Below are 20,910 nucleotides of genomic sequence, written 5' to 3'. Positions count from 1 at the left end.
CTCGTACGTTATTCGGGTTAGAGCTGCCGGAAGGTTTCTCACAGATTGTTATCGTTGATCCATTTCGCATTAGGCCACGCGTACTTAAGGCTGATCTTACCAGTTCGGAAGAAGTTCTCAGGGGAATTGAGGATGCATAATATGGTTTTTGCACGATCGGTTATAGTCGGCTACTTACTAATTCATTTTCAAGGCGGTAAGGTGCACTTACCAACCTAGGGCGGTAAGTGTATCATAGCAACGTGCTTAGCAACCAAGTGACAGTTACAGTAACATGCGACAAGTAGGATATGTGTCAAAAATCAAATTATTGTTTATTAATGTGGAAGTTAAATGTACAATTTGCAAGTTACAAAAATTAGTTCGGGAATTAGACAGGCAATTGGAAAACACGGTGTTTACAGATTCTTCACACTCAGCAGTCGATAGAGGATTTGAATTAGTACGGTATGAAATAGCAGGTTCTGTTGATGGCAACGAAGATGATGAAGGGTTCCCTGGAGTTCCACATAAAATCTTCTGAGCGGTTTCAATCTTGTTAGTTAATGACTCACCAAGTACGTGTCATCGGGTGCTTCCGTAAGAAATTTATGGAAATCTGCTTTAGAAAAAACGCTAGATTTTTTTTGGCTGATACCCAACGTTCTTTCTTTTCAAAAATGCTATCAGCGTACTGTATTTAGAAATATCAACACACCTTCTTAGAAAAATCATATTTTCAACATGGAATAATCACACCATAAGCCATTTCAATCCTTCACTACGTTGAACAAAATATGCTAACACAATTTTTTCACTTATGTCAGTTTGACATTTACTTTCACACCATTTAAGGAAAGAATCATATGCGGCTTCATATCTACTTTTAAATTTTTCGGGAATGATCGATGCGCAGCCAATACTCCATGCATCTTCTATTTCGAAATCTTCTGAATCATTTAGGTATGTTCACTTAGGGTGGAATTCATAGATATTACTTAAGTTAGACTTACACTTTACTCATACTTAGCGTGTACTTAGTGGTATTCAAAGATATAGTTAAGGTGACGCATGACATTATTGCTATAGTAACGCTCGAAATTCTGACAGATACTAACAGTAAATATAAGTTTCACTTAAACTAAACTAAGTGTGCACTTAGTAAAGTGTTAGTGCTTGTTCACAATGGACATAAGCGTTACAAAAACATAACAGATACATAAAACATAATATTGACATAAGACATAATTTTACGCAGGTGGAGAAAGTGTTCACAGTGACCGTAAGATTATAATTATCTGCGTAGGCGCAAATCAAAACGTCAAGAACATAACAATATTATTTGTGGTGTATATGTGTGTGCCACTGAGATGGAAATTTCAACAGTTTTATTGCTTTTACTGTTAAGAAGCCAGAGAGACAAAGTTGTTACAAAACAAAAACGGCGTTGGTGGGTCAGACCTATAAATCGCGACCGAGAGAAAAGGGGAGAATTTAAGAATTTAAGCTTGTCTAGAAATGAAGCTGCATGATGAAGAATATGGTTTTTTTCATACACCAGGATTATTCGATCACCTATTAACCTTATATCTTTTGTCCCCTTTATTAAACAATTAGGGTTTTAATCGCACCAAACTAATTAATAATTCGACGTCTATACGTTTTCCATGTCGTGTTGGATATAATCAAAAAACAACACACGAAGGACCAAACCACACCAAACTATGAAATAATGCGCCAAAAACTATGTACCAATTTAAAAATAACCAGATTATGTTGGCAGAAGAGATGTCATCGACGTTAGACGTAGTAATTGAAATGTCAAACCAACAGCTGCGTCTTTGTACCCAACAGAAATACACCTAATTCCACTAGATTTTTCATAAAACCTACGTAAAGTTGAAACCGACCCAACTTTATGTATTTTTTATGTACCGTTTCGGTAGGACATAAAACACACGCAAACATTTACAAAAAAATAAAAATTATGTAATCATTGTGAACACATACGTTGGTTTGCTACTATTCAACATTATGAATTATGTATCTGTTATGTTTTTGTTATGCTTATGTCCATTGTGAACAAGCATGTCCATTGTGAACAAGCACTAAGTGACTTAAGTCATGTTTTATGAATTCCACCCTTAGTCTCACAAACCACGTTTTCGCGCAACTGTGTTGTTTTGTTTTCAAAAACAGAAAAGTCTGTAGCAACCACAAAAAATTACTGAAGCCCAATGGGATTTACGATAATTTCACGCTTAACGGATTGGTAGAATCACTAATAGAACAATTGTGGCAATAATTTGAAACACATAGCAAATCTACCAAACCCGGTTTAACCGGTTGATTATCGTAAATCCCATTGTGAATGCTACATATTGATACATTCGAATTTAGTTTATATCAATTATAAATTGATCGTGCAAAAAATAGCGTAAGCACCACGGTCAGTAGGTGCTTAACCGATTTCGGATAATATTGCAATTATTATCCTCAACCAGTAAAGTACACCTACTGACCTTAATACTTAATATACTATTATATGTGGGCTGTCCTTATGCACTCGTAAGCAACACGACACGCCGCGGTTCTGTTCGATCATGCATCGTGAGTTTAAATTTTCATGAGCAGAGACGGCTTCAGGACACGTATAAAGCGCACAATCCAATTCAACAAAATCCAGTATGTTTAACTGTAGATGGGTGGAATGTTGTTGGTTTGTTTATTAACGCACATATTTAAAATTCATTATCGGGGCATGTTGATAACCTAACAATATTTTCACCGAATTTCCAATTGTTATACAGTTTGATTTATATCAAAAGTTGCATTTTTTAAATTGAATTCGCTGTTATTACATATATCAATTCCTTGGTCAGTTTTAATAATATACATGATATCTAAAATTAGTCGTTTACCCGCAATTCGTCATTTTTTTTAAAGTAGATGTCCAGTAAAATTTGAATAGTTATCACAATTATCATAAAACTTTTAAGTCCGTGACTTTGCAGTGTTAGTAATCATGAAATGTATTAATGCTCAAAGTTACACCTTTTTTTGTGTTAAAAATCACTTTTCCAAATCTGAATCACAAGCTAACTGATTTTGTTAAATAGAACTACCAAGTTTTTTTTCATTGCATCAAATGTAGGATTTGATTTGTCAATTTGGTTCATTAGCATTGTTGATTAGTTAAGTTTATTAGATAAATGGAATTTGAAAAAAGTGATTTAAACGTTGCTTTTTACTTGCTTACTATAAATATTTAAGTACTTTTTGATGGTCTTCCAAATGTTTCGGTGCACATAATAAAAGAAAGGTGGTTTCACCACGATGGTGATTCACCTCATTTTCCCTCAACGTTAAAGAATGACTAAATCAATAATATTCTGCTAGGTGGATACTTTGAGGGAGTTGAAGTGGTTTCTGAGTCTCTTTTGTTTTATTTTGTTTGCAGAGAAATGTTTTATAATTTGAATTGGTGATTACTGTTCATAATTTTTAACGGCCTACTAATTGCTGAGAGCTTTTGAAAATCAAAAAACACAGGGAAAAACACTATGAATTATATTAGAAATTGTTGAATTACAAAAAATATGTAAAAGGTAGGTAAATACCCTGGTAAATATCGACATGCTTATATCGTTGGAAAGGTAATCAAATCCTACAATTGATGCAATAAAAAAATAGTAGTTCTATTAATAAAAATCAAGTTAACTGTGATTGAAATTTTGAACATTGACGCAGTGGTTTCATTTAACACAAAAAAAATTAATATTGACCGTATTCGGCGAATGGTAGTACATTTCATGCAGTCCCGGCCTTTTAATCGCATTGTTACTTCCCATCTAGTTTTTCAAAAAATCACCATTGCGGCTAAACGATGGATTTTAGATATCATGCATAATATACATACAAATTGACCAAGGAATCAAAATCTACAACAACTATTTAAAAAAAATCAAAGTGTATAACAATAGCAAATTCGGCGAAAATATTTTTAGGCTGTAGCCGCGTTGATAAACCCACAGTCTTCCACCTACGCACTAATGACCGACCCTGTATGCAAATTTCAAGCAACTTTTGTTTAAAATAATATACAAGATCGTTTCGTTGATATGTTTAAACGTCTTTGGATATTACCGAGGATATTACTTTACAAACCTTTTCTCATGTTATCTTTCCGAATAAATTGACGAACATGTCTATTTCATCTCAAAATATTATACTGAAATTAATGCGCGCACCAACATCAATAACTTTTGACTTTTCGGAATAACTGATACCTACAATAATTTACGCGTTCTTCTACAGTAAGTGAATGTTACAATATAAATGTGCACCCCCCCACCCCTCTGTTAGCTTTGCTGTCTACTGTGGTCTATTGGGTATTTATGTCGCCTTTTTTGGGTTTAGAAATAATTCGAAAATTAATGGAGGGAGGTGAACGTCCCCAAAAATATACTAAACTTTATTATACTCAAAACTCGTTCGAGTGCCTTTTATTATACCTACCGATATCTACATGAAGCGAGATTAGATAAGACTAGATAAAGAGCCTTCGGGAGTACTGCATTAGCTTCGTACTATCGAGTTATTCCTGCATCGCTTAGTTTGAAAACTAAAGGCCATGCCGAAGTTGATAATTCATCAATTTTATTTAAACGCTGGCTTTTATATATCTATCAAAAGTACCTATTTGAATACTTTAAAAAGTGTTTCATTACTTTGACAAGTGCTCAAATATAGTCAAAAGTATTCAAATACTTCACTCAAATAATTGAAAAATTAAAAAGATTATCCATCATCATCATGGTCACTTGATGTCATTTTGGGTGATTACATTTAGTAGCCTATTACGGTGTTTAAACGGTATGTGCATCTATAAAAATATTAGTTTTACCATATCGTGGTGAAGTGGCTTGAAACAATATCGTTATCATCACATCTCGAAATTCGATACAGTCGAATACCGAATGATCCTCGAGATGTTCACGCATCCACTATTTTTAGAACTTCGTAACTGAAACAATAGCGACCTTTCTTATAGGTACCCTTAAAAACATGTGTACCAATTTTTAAAGCGATCTGACGTTTCTAAACAAAGTTATTATGCACAGGGACAGATAGACACAGTAATACGAAATTATAAACTCTTGGCGATCGTTAAACAACATACGAGTATGAAGTATCGCGTACGATTCTTAGTGGGGGAATTTTTTGACACTCGGCTCGCATTTGGAAATAAGACTTTTAATTCAGCTCATATTCAATAGCATTGATCTTTAAAGTCATAGAAATAGATTGGTATAGGTTTGACATCCCTGTCTCTTTCCATTCTCCAATTAGACGAGGAACAGACAGACAGACGGGCGGACAAAACCATCACATAAGGGGAATTTCTGTCGAATAATATTTAAATCCTTCTGAAAGATAGTATTTAAATACTTTCCATTTAATATATATATTTAAATAGTTCTCAAAGTATTTCACTAACTTGAAAAGTATTTGAATTGTTGGTGAAGTATTAGAATACTTTGCGAAATATGCGAATTGTTTGTAAAGTATTTGAACACTAAAAAATATATGTTAAAGTATTTTAGTTCAGTATACAAATACTGCTTCCATAAAAGTACCTACCTATTTAATTACAAAGTATTTGAATATGTACTCGAAAGTCACTGAATACTACACAGTATTTACAACGTAGAATACTGCCCACTGCCCAGCTCTGATGGTATGTTACAATTTTATAATTTTATTTATTTTACAATTAATACACTACACTAACTGCTAATTATTTTTATTTTTAATTCAATTTTATGAGTGTTCTCGATTTGCACTTAAATCATTAAATGAAGACGCATTTTGAACTAAAATTGTTAATCCTTTTGCAAGTAGTCTCTGATTTAGAATTGACAAATGAAATATTCCTTCTCACAAAATGATCTGAATACGTCCAGTTTAGTTTTAAAACTCGGATTGCGTGGCGCTACTCAACAGCAAGTAAAATTCATACAATCCATACACGGTAGACGTTTCCTGGAAAGATTGTCACGGCCGTATTTCTTTACAGATCTTTTCAATTTTTTTTTGTTGAAAAGACGAAGGATAATTCTATGTTTCTATAGTAACACTTTTTCGATTATTTATTTCCATAATGCAAAATTCTACGTATGAAAAGTGACACATTTTGGCTATATTTAACACGATATTTCACTTGATATTGCAATAAATTTGAAAAATGTGTTACTATAGAAACATCGCAAATTTCCTTGCGAAGAGATCGGTGTATCATTTAGCACTAAGTGATTGAAACTAAAGTCTGGGGAATTTTTCTATGAAACCTCTGCAAACGCTCATAAATGAACTGTGTGAGATCCCCCTTAATGCAAACGCTCATAAATGAACTGTGTGAGATCCCCCTTAAGTGTCCTAAGTGTAGATACTGCGAGTTGCTTTGGTCACCGGCAAATAAATGAAATATAAAATCTTGCATTTATTAAATTACCTATAATTTACTGTTTGATAATATTAACAATACATTTAATTAATCCTTATCAATGCAAAAAATTGTGCTAAACCGTTTCCTCAAATTGAAATGGTTTAGGGACTCATCTAGACTAACACTTGCTCGTTTGAAGGGAAAATCCTGAGAAAAACGCCCGACCGCCCTATAAAAAAATGTTCAAATAAAATGCACATTACAAGTCTATACTTACAGGGTGTCGTCATTAACAATATAAAAAATGTGTGGTATAGAAAAACCATTGAAGGATGTGCACAAACTTAAGCAATACGCTCCCATATTTGGAAAAACTAACCAATCGCCAATTTCCAAGTTAGGTATCGTGACATCGTTTGTCAACCTATCGGGGGTTGCACAGGTTACACCAAAGATAATACTGGAGTACACATTTTTACTGCGGTAGTTCTAAAATTTAAAGCTTTAAATTTGCCTTTTGCGTGCACTCTACTCACCTTTAAAGGATACATTGTAATTGGCACATTAAAGCAGTAATCTCTGTTGAAGCTGCCGAATATTCCATCGTTTATGTAATAAACCCACTTATTATTCGAATTGAATTTTCTAGATATAATATTACAGGCTAACGTAAATGAGGAATTTACAAAAAAAGTTCCCGGTTCTGCAATCACTTGAATTGACACATCGGAAAAATACTCATCAAGCGCTTGATTTATTGTAACTGCAAGCTATTACACGCTATCAACTACAGTTTAATTGATAATCGCTCACCTACCTTTCTGAAATACCTATCATTAGTACCTGGGAATCCTCCCCCAATATCTAGTATATTGAGATTGTATCCGTGGACTTTCGCTAAATTGAATACGGTGCGTGTCAGTTTAATTGCGTTGTAGAATGCATCGAAATCTTTACATCCGAAACCTACGTGGAAGCTCACACCGACAAGATCTACACCGAGGTCTTGTGCCAACCGTATAAGACGTTCAGCGTCGTGTTCAACATCACATCCAAATTTTGAGCCAAATTTTACCAGGGCGTCTCTCGCGTCGCTCTTAATACGCAGTATAGCTCTAAAAGTGAAGGTTGAGTTAATAATAAGCATTTGGTTTTTTGCGTTAATTTTAGCTCTTGATCTAGTGATGATTTTTCTAGAAACCTTCAGAACAAGTTTAATTTTCGGTTAATGGGAGATTGCTGCACCTAGATCAGTGAAATAGAATAGAAGCGAGAGATTTTATCGAACTATAATATACTTTTTACCAACATTTCATATAGGTAAACATTTTTCAACAAAAATAAATTAATTTGGAAATTAATGAAATTGGAATTAGAAAAGAATGGGTAGCTATGGAGCGACATGATTTGATATTGCGAAAATGTTGAAAATAAAAAACAAACTGGATTACTTGTTGCTTTTTTAAAAATCCGATACAACTGAATATGGAACGATCCTCGAGATCTTCTTTGTGCTGTAACTTTTTGGCGCGATAGTCTGCGTAGCTGAAAAGCACCTAATAACGATCTTTCTTACATCCTTAAGAGCATGTGTACCAATTTTCGATCGGCCGTTTCTAAACAAAGTTATCGTGCAGACGGACGGACAGACAGACAGCAATACAAAATTTATAAGTATCTCGAGGATCGTTAATAATCAAATTTATACGGTCTTTCTAGATACATGTATGGAGTACCTACTTATTTTCACAAACTATCATCAAAAATTAAATTAGTCCAGAAAGCAAAGTTTGACTTAATTTTACTCTGAAATGTGACCTCAATTAACCCTCCCTAGTACTCGGCCAAGTAATCAGCACCCCTTAGCATATCTTGTGTTTCATGCACGTTTTAAAAAGCGAGGCTGTAGTACATACAATTGGCTCAAGAAGACAAATATACTTTCCAAGAAATTTAATTAGAAATCACACGAACACACATTCAGAAATTATTTTATTAGCTCAGGTGTAAAGATTTGTCATCCTCTCGATATACTATACCGTGGTCATCCCCCCATACTTCTATATAATATTACTTCCTAATTTGTGTTAGTTGCACCCCTTAACTATCTGTCGTGAGCGTATTAAATAGCGAAGTAGTGGATCCGTGAAGTTAACAGAACATTGGTGGCACAAAGTTTGAAACTAGTTAGTGCTACGTTTGTTCCGTTTTGTACCGTCAAAAGTTTGCCAGCAAAACATACATAAACGGTATGTTTTGCTAGCAAACTTTTTACGACACAAACCGGCACAAACGTAGCACTAATCAATCCACCTAGTCTCGGAATGTGTGCCGCCAATATTTTGTTAACTTCACGGATCCAGTTATAGTTCGCAAAATTAGACGGACGACAGAAATTTAGACAGAAATCGCACTGAACAGCACCTTCAAATAGTATATTATATACCACGGGACTGAAGTAGCATTTTTAATTAAGACCACTACTTCAGTCGCAAGGTATATACGATATTTTTCGTACTTCCGAAACTGAAACACTTAATATGTATGGAGTTAGAGAACGCGTTCTTTCAAAAAAACGCTGCTTAACAAGTTACCATAGGAACGTTGCGTTGGTACGACAAACCCTATGCTATGGTAACAAAAATAATTTGAAAACTGTCATTGCTAGTGTCATAATTTTGGTCGTGGGTGACGAAAGTGTATTTCATTTTGATAAAAAGCAGCCAAAGTAGGTAAAGAATTGATACCACCGAAATCCAAAAAACTATATGAGCAGCAGTACGATGCGTTTAAGAAGTATTGCCGCATACAAATTGTGGAACAACCTACTGAAATTGCCTTGTTAATAATTTCATCCTTCCGGGATTTTCGTCCAAATTTAATCCCGGCGGGACAAAAAGTGACACTTCAGTGCCTGTCATAATGGAGTGAAGTTGTCACTTTACTCTCGGAAGTACGAAAAATTATTTATTTATTACCTGAATGAAATGCCAAACTTGCCGAAATTTCCTTTTAACGATCGAGAGAAAAATGGAATATTAATGAAATTTCCCTCAAGGGCTTTGAACTCGGCTTTGAATATAATAATCAAAGATTTAAAAGATTAAGTTTCTCAACATTTTGTGGTACCTACAAATTTGACTCGCCCATTTATAAAGGTTGAGGACTTAAGATTATATCAGTTGTTCTGATATTACCTAAAGTCGGTAAAAGTTGATCTGTCTGAAAACAACAGCAATAATTACATTAAACTTTACTTCTGCTAATAGGTACATAATAATATGAGGTACCTACTTCATTGTACAGTAATTAAGAAAAATTGATTAAAATCGTTGCTCGCGTATTATATGGAATTATTTTTTGGAGTAAAACACAATTATGAATTTGAAAAACTTATTACCAGTAAAACTAATACGGAAACTTTGTAGGTAATCTGGGATTTGCCTTGTATCTATATACATACGTCATCGACAGTTACCAATTATCATAATTGTTTTAGTATCAATATATCAAAGTGCAAGTAAATTTAATGCCCCCCCCGGGGTGTATTGAATAAGTTTCTATTCGATAATAATAATAAAAATGTTATTTCATCAATAGAAAAACCATGTCATCAATTGACTTACCTAACATCAGGACACAACTGCTTCATCTTATACAGTTCCTCTGAGTTATCAAAAGTCATCAGCTTTACGCCAACTTTATTGGCGTATTGTATAGACTCAGGTGACTTAATCGTATGAGCATAAATAATCCTATCGGGATGAATTCCAAGCGACAATATTTGATCAATTTCATTTTTGGATGCGCAATCGAAATTTGATCCAAAGTCGGCTAGTAATTTTAAAATATTTCCACTATTATTAGCTTTCACCGCTAAAAATGAAAAAAATGTACGAATGTATATCGACCTTCTTTTCTCACCATAGAACGGTTTTATTCCAGGTAATAAACTGATCCACAAAGAATATTTTTTTAAAATTTCACCAAAATCACATACATAAAACGAATCTGTGTGCCCGCACTGTTTAATTTTTTCGGCAATAATTCTAGTTACATCAATATCGTTTTTGTAAATCTCAACGTGCGGAAGGTTGTTATTGTCAAAATTCATTGTTAGTCTCTTTCACTTCAGGTTAGAACTAGCGACAGCTTGCGATAACGCAACTACGACGAACACTGATTACTCGCCATTTATCATATTCCGATAGAGATTCATTTCTATTTCGTACTCGTATTTGGAAATACCGTCATTCATTGCTTGTACCTTGAGGTAATTCTCACTTTCCCATACGCATTACACTATGCTCAGCAGATAATATTATGATCAGTAAAAAAGAAAACCTTTGTCTTAATTGTTTGGAATACAACGGATCGTAAACAATATTAAACTTTCGCATGATTTTTTGTTATTTAGGGTTGATTTTTTTCGGAATGTTCAAAGTCCAGCGTCCCACTTAATAATCAAATTTTGCGCTGAACCGGCTGAACTATATCTAACGTTCAAAATCAGTATCCACGACCACAATTCCGCAAATTATATGATATCAATTACTACTGACGTGCACAACCGCACGTTTACTTACTAGATAAGTAGACAGTCTAAAGAGCTTATTTATCAATTATCTGCAACTAGAATTCAATGGAAAATCATTTTTAGAAAATGGTTCTACGAAAAGAAGGACTCCCTTCAGAATTGCTTCAAGTTTATGTATGCGTCCTGCTGTAATCTATCAGCATAATATAACACAACAGTAAACCTAGTTTAGGGGAATGGCAATGTTCGGCTACAATATGATAAATTTATAACATCTATACTATAGTAGTAAACACCCAATGTGTGAATAACAAGCTAAAGTTCATCTAGTAAAGAATAGAGCTTACAATTCAAAAGCCCTTAAAAGTTAAATGATTATTTTAGTGCATTAAATTGAAGTGAATAATAAATAAAACAGTATAACACTGAAACCATGGCAATTAAAGCTTTTTTCTACAACTGTCAAAAAAACCTGTCATTTTCTGACGAATTTCGAAGCGCGAAGTACTAGATTTTTAAACGGTTAATTAATAAGTAAGGTTGCCCTTGACAACATGCGCGAAATCGTCAACAGTGAAAAAAAGTATTTTGCGCACGTGACAAAGTTGAACTTAAACAGCAAATTTAATTAACAATCGGTTCAGTTGTAGAAAAAATATTGTATATAACGCTAGCGCGAAGTTATTTCCCGCATTTGACTGATATTTTAACTCGGCTTCGCCTCGTCAAAATACCTTCAGTCTCAATGCGCGAAATTGAACTTCGCGCTCTTGTTATATAAATAACTATTATTCATGTGCAGAACGAGTTTGAATTGCAATTTGCAAGCCTTATGAATCCATTGCCTAGGTTTGTCGTTTCGGAATAAGAAACTTCCAAGCTACACATTTTGCCATAGCTTTTATAGCGATGATGATATTTATTTTTTGACATCGGACATGTTTTTAGCTTGTTTAATTCCAGTGCTGTGTTCGTAAAAAGATCAAAGGGTATACGCAAAATAGTATACTTATTATATACCGCGGGACTGAAGTAGTATACTTTTAATCCTGAAGGTAAAGTTTATGGCCCGACCGAAGGGAGGGCCATAATTTACCTGAGGGATTAAGACTACTACTTCAGTCGCAAGGTACCTATAATACGATATTTTTCGTACTTCCGAAACTGAAACACATAATATATGTGGAGTTAGAGAACGCGTTCTTTCAAAAAATCGCTGCCTAACAAGAACAAAATAGTACTTATACCTAGTAGCATATATTTACTTATGCTTATTAATCATAGAGAATACGCTATTTTATTAAAATTTCCAGAAGGTATACCGCGCTGTTTAATTCATATCACAATTTTTTACGAATACATTTTTTTCCGTCTGTATGTGTGTACGTAGGTTGGCAAGTTACGGCTCGACGAATTTTGTTCAAATGATGGGTAATGATATTAGGCATACGGAAACGAAGAATATCGAACTGGACACTTTTTCAGTATCTTTTATCTGCTACACCCTGTGCGATATACCGCTATTGCGTTTTGTTAGGCCAATAGGCATAAAAATTTCGCTTATCACGTTTAATCATTGCGACTTAGGTAATTACGTTAGTTTCACTGATATAGTCACAACTCACAAGTTAGTTAAGCGCGATTGTTGACCCTAAAACTTATCTTTCATACAAGGATATTACAAACTTTTTCTATCTAAATGGAAATTCCAATAAGAGAATCGGTACGATAAAAGTTACTTACTTTTCAAAATAGTAATATAATCATTGTATTTTTGTTAAATATATTAAAAAATATGGTATAGAATACGCTTGTGGGGAGATTTGCGTCGAAACTCTTCCCTTTCGTTTAACAAACGTGTTGAAAGATTTTGAATGCATTTTCAGCGTGGTCTCATTGCTGAGAACTTTAACCCTCAGGTGGACCACGCACTTTCACGGATGTATTAGCTTTATTTTGCATTAAAAAAAATTCGACTACTTTGGCCTATAGTCTAGGCGATAGAGACTGTAAAATTGGCAAACTGGACATTTTGAGGTGGAAAAGAAAAAAATGGTGGAATATGTTCAGTTAGGTGTCAAAAACAACATATTAAAAATCTCATCCTCCAGACCCTGTGCTAAAGGCTCCAGCCACCCCACCATCCCCCAAAAACCGTGTTTTCGCTCTTTTTGGCTGATATCTCGCGATCTATGAGGTCTATATGAAATATTTTTAGCTGAAAATATTTCTCGGGAAATTTTATACAAGGTAGATACTCAGAAGTTAGCCTAGGTGTACCTCTTAGCCTAGGAAATTCATAAAAGCGGCGAAAATCATCAATTTTCGTGGCTTTTTGCAAATATATCGCGACCTTTAGGGCTAGATGAAATATTTTTAGCCGAAAATGCTCCTCCTGAAATTTTTTACAAGGTAGATACTCAGAAGTTAGCCTAGGTGTACCTCTTAGCCTAGAAAATTCATAAAAGGAGACGAAAATCATCATTTTCGTGTTTTTTTTGCGGTTTTTTGTAAAAATATCGCGACCGTCAGGGCTAGATGAAATATGTTTAGCTGAAAATGCTCTTCGTGCAATTTCATACGAGGTTGGTAACTGAAGAGTTGGCGTAAAGTCACCTTTCACCTTCAACTTTCATGTGTGAGGAAATATTCATTGTAAAACAAAGTATTTCTACCATTTATTCACGTAAAAACAGTATTTTCATATTAAAATATTCACACATTCATTTATACCTCAACGTAATCATTACCCTTATACTTATCCAAATCAATTCGTACTTTTTCGATCAGACTTCTTATCAAAAGTTATAGACTAGAAACCAATTTGAAAAAAAATTCAAAGGGCTGTAACTTTTGAACTAGTAGCCCAATCTTGGAACTGTTTGAAATAATGGATTCTACAGGCCACATTCTATAAGAACATTTTTTTCCGGGTCAATCTGAGACAATTTTTTTTTGGGGGCTCAAAAAAAGGCAGTGTATATAAACCTTCCTTTTTTACCAAAAATCGACTACACCAAAATTTCTCGGGAAAACACGTTTTCTTATTAATTTGGGTGCGTAGAATCCATATCAATTCGTACTTTTTCGATCAGACTTCTGAATCAAAAGTTATAGACTAGAAACCAATTTGAAAAAAAATTCAAAGGGCTGTAACTTTTGAACTAGTAGCCCAATCTTGGAACTGTTTGAAATTATGGATTTTACAGGCCACATTCTATAAGAAAATTTTTTTTCCGGGTCGATCTGAGACAATTTTTTTTTCGGGGCTCAAAAAAAAGGCAGTGTATAACCTTCCTTTTTTACCAAAAATCGACTACACCAAAATTTCTCGGGAAAACACTTTTTCTTATTAATTTGGGTGTGTAGAATCCAAATCAATTCGTACTTTTTCGATCAGACTTCTCAATCAAAAGTTATAGACTAGATGCAGATTCCACTTCTTCAGGCTCTTCGACGTCCTCTAGTGGTAATGGGTCGTCTGAGATTACCGACTCGTAGTTCTCGTCTTCCGCTTTACCTGATGCATGGGTATTGGGTACCCTGAAGAGACGACGTGGCATTTAGGCACGATGCTCCATGATACTGGACGCAGAGTTCATTACACTTCAGACCTACAACAAGAAGCATTATGTCAAAATAGTATATTGAAAGACAAGTGTTACAATGCGACCTATTGTAATACGACTATCTGGCGACGCGAAGCGTAGCCACGAGTGTCCGCAAGATAGGAGTATTACAATCAAGCATTGTAACACGCGTTTTTCATACTATTTTTTCTATTTCGGTGCTTTAATTTAATTAAAAAAATCATTATCAGAAACTATAGGGAACATTAGAACTAACATGTTTTATGTTGGGAACACTTTTTATGCCTTTAAGTTTTAGGTTGGCAGCGTAGTAAGACTGACATTTTGAAGTTCAAACATGGAAGTACCCAACGAAGTACCTACTTGTACTAACTAGTAACTTCCAACTTAAGAGATGAGTTACCAAAAAAAACGACTATAATCACTGTCTTTGTACAACTGTTTTCGGCCGAAAACAGTTGTACAAAATCATCATTGTGACACCGAAATAGAAAAAAATGTTTATAATTATGTATACGATTATAATATTCTCTCGTGTGTCCTAAGTGTCCGGTAGAGAAGGTTTACCTGATTTCCTGCAACTGTTTCAGAAAATCAGGTAAACCTTCTCTACCCGACACTAAGGAGTTAGGACACACGAGAGAATATTATATTCATATACTTAATTATAAAATTTTTTTGACATAATACTTCTTTTTGTAGGTCTGAAGAACGAATTTTGCGTCCAGTGTCATGGAACATCGTGCCTAAATGCCACGCCGTCTCTTCAGGATACCCATGCAGGTAAAGCGGAAGGCGAGGAGAACTACGAGTCGGTAATTTCAGACGACCCACTAGCACTAGAGGACGTCGAAGAGCCTGAAGAAGTGGAATCTGCAGAGGATAATGATTTCGTTGAGGTATAAATGAATGTGTGAATATTTCAATATGAAAATACTGTTTTTACGTGAATAAATGGTACATAGAAATACTTTGTTTTACAATGAATATTTCCTCACACATGAAAATTGAAGGTGAAAGGTGACTTTACGCCAACTCTTCAGTTACCTATCTCGTATGAAATTGCACGAAGAGCATTTTCAGCTAAACATATTTCATCTAGCCCTGAAGGTCGCGATATATTTGCAAAAAACCGCAAAAAAACACGAAAATTGACGATTTTCGCCTCCTTTTATGAATTCCCTAGGCTAAGAGGTACACCTAGGCTAACTTCTGAGTATCTACCTTGTATGAAATTTCCCGAGAAATATTTTCAGCTAAAAATATTTCATATAGACCTCATAGATCGCGAGATATCAGCCAAAAAGAGCGAAAACACGGTTTTTGGGGGATGCTGAGGTGGCTGGAGCCTTTAGCACAGGGTCTGGGGGGTGGGATTTTTAATACGTTGTTTTTGACACCTAACTGTACATATTCCACCATTTTTTCTTTTCCACCTCAAAATGTCCAGTTAGATGTCTTTATCGCCTAGACTACTACTAGTAATTAACATAATTAACATCGCGCATCTAATGTTTGGTAGAGGTTTTTTATACATTCTCTGAAGAACAGACAACCAGTTGATGTTAGAATATACGTAGCTGACGCTCCTGACACGGATGACACAAAAGTTCTTCGTTCTAGCCCGGATTCTATTGACAATTTAGATTTCACTCTTGTTGAAAATACTACCTCATTAGTTTAACAATGTTATTGCGATTACCTTTTCTGCCCCGTCCTCTCTCGTAAGCTAAATGTTAAATAATTTACGAATTTTAAAGCTTTTTTCTATGAACAATAACTAAAAAACGTAAAATATTTGTTTTTGTTACATTGACCAATGCATTCTGAATTCTTTTGAATATTATGAAAAACACCCTTAGAAAATACCACAGTCTCCCCCTCTTAAAAGTTCACTCGTGGAAGATCAGAATCAATGTGTAATATAATCCTCTATCTAAGTATGCTGGTGCTCGCGTTACTCTCCTTGGCCGCTGATACTGATACTGATTCAGCCAGTAATATTATATTGTACTGAATATCTGGTTGTGTTGGTTGATTTGGTCCTTGATCATCAGACAGAAAATGTTGGTAGTTGTCATTTTATGACGATTGTTGGCTGTTGCGGAGGTGTAATTTGAAAATGTACCTTTTTGATATTTGTACGGTGGAGTTAATATGACGCTTTAAACTTCTTCCTTCGTCCTTTTGTACAAGGAAATGTAGTTGACCTAGGTAGAGAGATACGTAGGTAGATAGTTTAAGTTTGGTAAAGTTGCGTATTTTGATGCTTAACAAAATGCCGTTTCGAAACTGAAAAAATTTCGACTACTTCCGAAGATATCCGGAAAAAACGAAATTTTGCAAAATCGTTTTTATTTCCTACTGAAGTTAATTAAAAAGATATTTTTAAATAAATGACACATTATTATAACCAGTTTTTTCCCTCTACAAGATGCTAGTTTTAAATTTTAAGTATGACGTTTCGTCTCCGGATAATCATCAACTTTGTTTTTTCTTATAGAAGTCATTTTTACTTTTTGTGTCATTTGATAGTGATTTCAAAAATGTAAATATGTGTCACTATTTTAATAAGATGTCATTCGCAAAAACGCAAAAAAAGAACGTAGGTACACATACCCAAGGCAAAGTCTGTCAGGCAAAAAAGAAGATATTTTAACAATATTTAAAAAACGTTAACGTTGTTAATAAATGAGTACGGATAACTCGTCGTTATCACAACGTCTCGATGAAGTGCAGCTATACTCTGTATCCCAGATAAGGATGTCTATCATGGGGATTTAGGAAACCATACAAGATATGAAGATGGTCAAATTAGAGACAAGAAATTTGCCGATTTCGTTTTTATTTTTTTCTGATGTTATTTGAACAGATACAAAAACATTTTCTTATTGCCGCTTATTGAATTTTACACCGTTGAGACGTTTCGCACTTTATTTTTTTATATGGCCCGTGAAAAGAAGGAGTACTATATTGAGTAGAATTTTTTATTGGAAACTGTTGTTTCAACAAGATGGTGTAGGTGCAATTCAATCGTGCAAGAATACCTATTGGACAAATTTTGTGGAAAGCGGAAAAAATAGATTTGCGTATACAAAAAGAAAGCCTGACTTTGTCATTTAGACATTTTCTGGTTTGTTCTTCTCTTATTTTATTAAGAATTAGTTATTTGTTCAATATATTACGTATTATACCAAAAATGCTTCATTTTTCCATGGATGGCTTTCGCTCTATTTCGATCTTTGGTGAGGAACTTTATAATTGCGCGATGCGACGTTCATGTGACTTCATTATTATACGTAGGTAGATCAGTTACGAAAACGCCCTCGTACACTTCAAAATGTTTCGATGTTCTGCCGCGCTGGGACCCACTAGAGTAGCCTATCAAAGGCTTAATTTTTAATTTACAATAAACCTTTTTCAACACAAAAACCCGTATTATTCCAACATGCTATTTAGTCTTAATATTGAATGTCTTAACCACTACCTACTATTGTTTACTGTGCGATTGTATATTTCTGGTGTACAAAGTTCGATCGATCACACGACATAACTAAAGTTGTAGGAACCAACACACTAGAGACTAGAAGTTCTGCAATACAACATGAATTTTGAAAATAACTTCCAAAGTGTTGACGTCTATAAAAACGATATCTCCGTTACTAGAATAATCGCCGAAAAAATTCTCCAACGAAAAAGTACGGCTCCATTTTATGTTTGTGATCTTCGCGAAATATTTGAAAAACATTCATTATGGACTCGATCATTACCGCGAGTGAAACCTTTCTTCGGTATGGTCACGAAGGTAAAGATTTTTGTCATTTTATTCAAACATTTTTAGCCGTCAAAGCGAATAATTGCGCAAATGTTCTTAAGATGTTAGCCGATGTTGGTGTTAATTTCGATTGCGCTTCAAAAAATGAAATTGACCAAATACTGTCGCTTGGAGTGCATCCTGAAAGAATTATTTACGCGCATCCAGTTAAACCACCTAACTCGATAGAATATGCGAAGGAAGTTGGTGTTAAGCTAATCACATTTGACAATGCAGAGGAGTTGAGCAAGATGAAAAAATTGTATTCCGACGTTAGGTAGGTTGAAGCCATGATAACTTACTTTATTGTCATGGGTTGAAACAAGAGTTGTTATGTTTGTTCATATCATCCAAAATTTGATTATTCGACACTTCTTAGCTAACAAACGTCAGCATCTCCTCGAAAAGCCATTAGTGATTATCTGTTCCGATGAGAACACATCGGCACAGTTTGGAAAGTGTCAGAGTGGGTTTGTACATGTGTAAAATGGTGTAACGATGATGAATCATAACAGGAACTATCTGCTTCAAATATTGTTTTTTTTTTCATAGATTTGGCCAGATTGACTTTCAAAGTGGAACGTTTTCTTAAATCTCCGCTTCCTTACCAAAGCTACCTAGAAAATCGATCATTTACACATCTTAACATTTTGAAAAGCGAGCAGACATACAAAAATGTTTATTTCAGGGCCGTTTTAAGAATAAGAAGTGATGCAAAAGAATCAATTCTAAGTTATGGATCAAAATTTGGATGCAACAGTGATAACGAAGCAGCTCGCTTAATTCAGTTAGCACGAACCCTTGACGTAGATCTTGTTGGTGTTAGTTTCCACGTCGGTACTGAATGCCACGACTTAGAAGCGTTTTCCAACGCCATTCAGAAAGCGCACGCTGTGTTTAGTATGGCAAAACTTCAGGGGTTTAATCCTAACGTATTAGATATAGGTGGCGGATTTACTGGTGTAAATGATCAGTGGTTTAAAAAGGTTTAAACGCACACTGACTGACATTTCATTGAAGCTTCTTCTTCCAGATTGCGCAGACAATTAATAACGCGCTTGAATTGTACTTTCCCAATGAATCGATGGAAATAATTGCGGAGCCTGGATCGTTTTTTGTAAATTCCTCTTTCACTTTAGCATGCAATGTGTTGTCAAAAAAACTGGAGATGAATAAGAAATTGACTTACTACATAAATGATGGGATACATGGTAGCTTTCGTAGAGATTATTGTTTTAACGTACCAGTTACGGTGTATCCTTTAAAAGTAGGTTCTCTATATGGTTATGCTTGAAATTCAGAAATATCTCCCGGCAGCAACCTATTAATCGCTCATTTTTAGAAATATTACAAAAGAAAACTATACAAAAGTATTATCTATGGAAGTTCATCTGCAATTCCCGATGTATTAACTAGTGATGCTTTACTGCCCGTATTGGAGATCGGGGATTGGTTATTATTTTTAAACATGGGAGCATATTGTACAAGCCTATGTACTTTTTACGATGGATTTTCAGGACCCGATGTTTGTTACGTTGTTAATCCGTGAGTATGAGTGAAGGGGAATCATTTTGTAACAAATTTTCTAGAGACAACTGTTCGCAGCTATCGTTTACCTTGCAGTGGCCAACTATTAACGAAAAGGAACTACCTATTAATGACTTAAATACCAATAAGAAGTTTATTTCAACTTTTGATGTCGATAAAGTTTCTGTTGGTATTTTCTTACTAAACTAGTTATAAGTAACTAATTATTTACTGCATTTTGTGCTCCATAGAAATATAAGACTTTTTCCTTAGAATTAATTCTGAACTTTATGATGGAGGTGTGCACCTTGGGAGTAGTCAAAGCACTGTTTTGCAACAATTGGCTCCACTTCGACTCACTATACTGTAGCGAACACATGAAAGGGACAATGAGGAAGTACTTGTCAAAAGTTGTGTCCAACCACTAGCGTGATTAGGATCGATATCTGCATTTGTTCCTGAGAACGAACTCAGGAACGAACCGTTTTGCCGTGCAGGAAGCTACAGGAGGGAGCCCAGCTTTCATGATATTTGTCCAAGAACTTCGGTTACCCTGTGATTTAAAATTTGGTACAAGACCCGAGGTGGAAGAAACTGTGTTGAACGAGTATGTGGAAAACTTACGAAAGAAATTGGGTGCCATGCATAGGAAACATTGAGATATTATGCAGTTAGTGAATAGTGAGCGACAGAATGAAGGAGCCGTACGACGTGAAGGCCCAATCTAGTGGCCTGGAGACGTAGTTTCGTTGTATCGTCCCCATCAGAGGAAATATTATGCGCACTTGTGAAGAGAATAAATGATTTAATATTATCGGATACGGAAACTACCACGAGGAAAACCAGTGGTAATGCACATAAATCGGTTGGCTCCATACGCGGAGTAATATCCAGAAGCGGACAATGTGATGCAAATGAGACCACGGCAATCCACTTTCGCGGAATTTATGGTACATTACTCTGGAACGCAAAGGGCACGCTTTGCTGTTGTCTGTGAGGAATCCAGTCCAATTCT

The 20,910-nt window shown here is 34.9% G+C and overlaps 2 protein-coding genes across 2 annotated transcripts; one reads left to right on the top strand and one right to left on the bottom strand.

The window, feature by feature from the left end:
• Nucleotides 1-6,463: 6,463 nt before the first annotated feature.
• On the bottom strand, nucleotides 6,464-10,809 carry LOC116160705 (ornithine decarboxylase 1-like). The gene is made up of 6 exons (XM_031473968.1): nucleotides 10,352-10,809; nucleotides 10,054-10,303; nucleotides 7,245-7,542; nucleotides 6,964-7,197; nucleotides 6,705-6,916; nucleotides 6,464-6,656 (listed from the first exon to the last, which is right to left on the bottom strand). Exons 1-6 carry the CDS (start codon nucleotides 10,539-10,541, stop codon nucleotides 6,533-6,535), a joined length of 1,308 nt encoding a protein of 435 aa, XP_031329828.1. The 5' UTR covers nucleotides 10,542-10,809; the 3' UTR covers nucleotides 6,464-6,532.
• A 7,045-nt stretch (nucleotides 10,810-17,854) lies between these two features.
• LOC116159140 (ornithine decarboxylase 2-like) lies at nucleotides 17,855-20,411 on the top strand. Its single transcript, XM_031472070.1, has 6 exons — nucleotides 17,855-18,345; nucleotides 18,396-18,645; nucleotides 19,057-19,354; nucleotides 19,402-19,635; nucleotides 19,711-19,913; nucleotides 19,958-20,411. The coding sequence occupies exons 1-6, from the start codon at nucleotides 18,159-18,161 to the stop codon at nucleotides 20,103-20,105; spliced, it is 1,320 nt and encodes a 439-aa protein (XP_031327930.1). The 5' UTR covers nucleotides 17,855-18,158; the 3' UTR covers nucleotides 20,106-20,411.
• Nucleotides 20,412-20,910: the final 499 nt, after the last annotated feature.

The sequence above is a fragment of the Photinus pyralis genome, unplaced genomic scaffold, assembly GCF_008802855.1.
Source record: "Photinus pyralis isolate 1611_PpyrPB1 unplaced genomic scaffold, Ppyr1.3 Ppyr1.4_LG1, whole genome shotgun sequence".
In the NCBI taxonomy this organism is placed as follows: Eukaryota; Metazoa; Arthropoda; class Insecta; order Coleoptera; family Lampyridae; genus Photinus; species Photinus pyralis.
The sequence above is the reverse complement of the archived record's forward strand: the minus strand, read 5'-3'. Positions and strand labels throughout refer to the sequence as shown.

Bases quoted from the DNA above. Each gene is read 5' to 3' on its own strand.
- LOC116159140 (XM_031472070.1), top strand. From the start codon at position 18,159: ATGAATTTTGAAAATAACTTCCAAAGTGTTGACGTCTATAAAAACGAT. The intron at 19,355-19,401 runs GTTTAAACGCAC...TTCTTCTTCCAG, and splicing joins ATGATCAGTGGTTTAAAAAG to ATTGCGCAGACAATTAATAA. The intron at 19,914-19,957 runs GTGAGTATGAGT...CAAATTTTCTAG, and splicing joins GTTTGTTACGTTGTTAATCC to AGACAACTGTTCGCAGCTAT.
- LOC116160705 (XM_031473968.1), bottom strand. From the start codon at position 10,541: ATGAATTTTGACAATAACAACCTTCCGCACGTTGAGATTTACAAAAAC. The intron at 7,543-10,053 runs GTAAGTCAATTG...CTTCACTTTTAG, and splicing joins CAGTTGTGTCCTGATGTTAG to AGCTATACTGCGTATTAAGA. The intron at 6,657-6,704 runs GTAAGTATAGAC...ATTTTTTTATAG, and splicing joins ATTGTTAATGACGACACCCT to GGCGGTCGGGCGTTTTTCTC.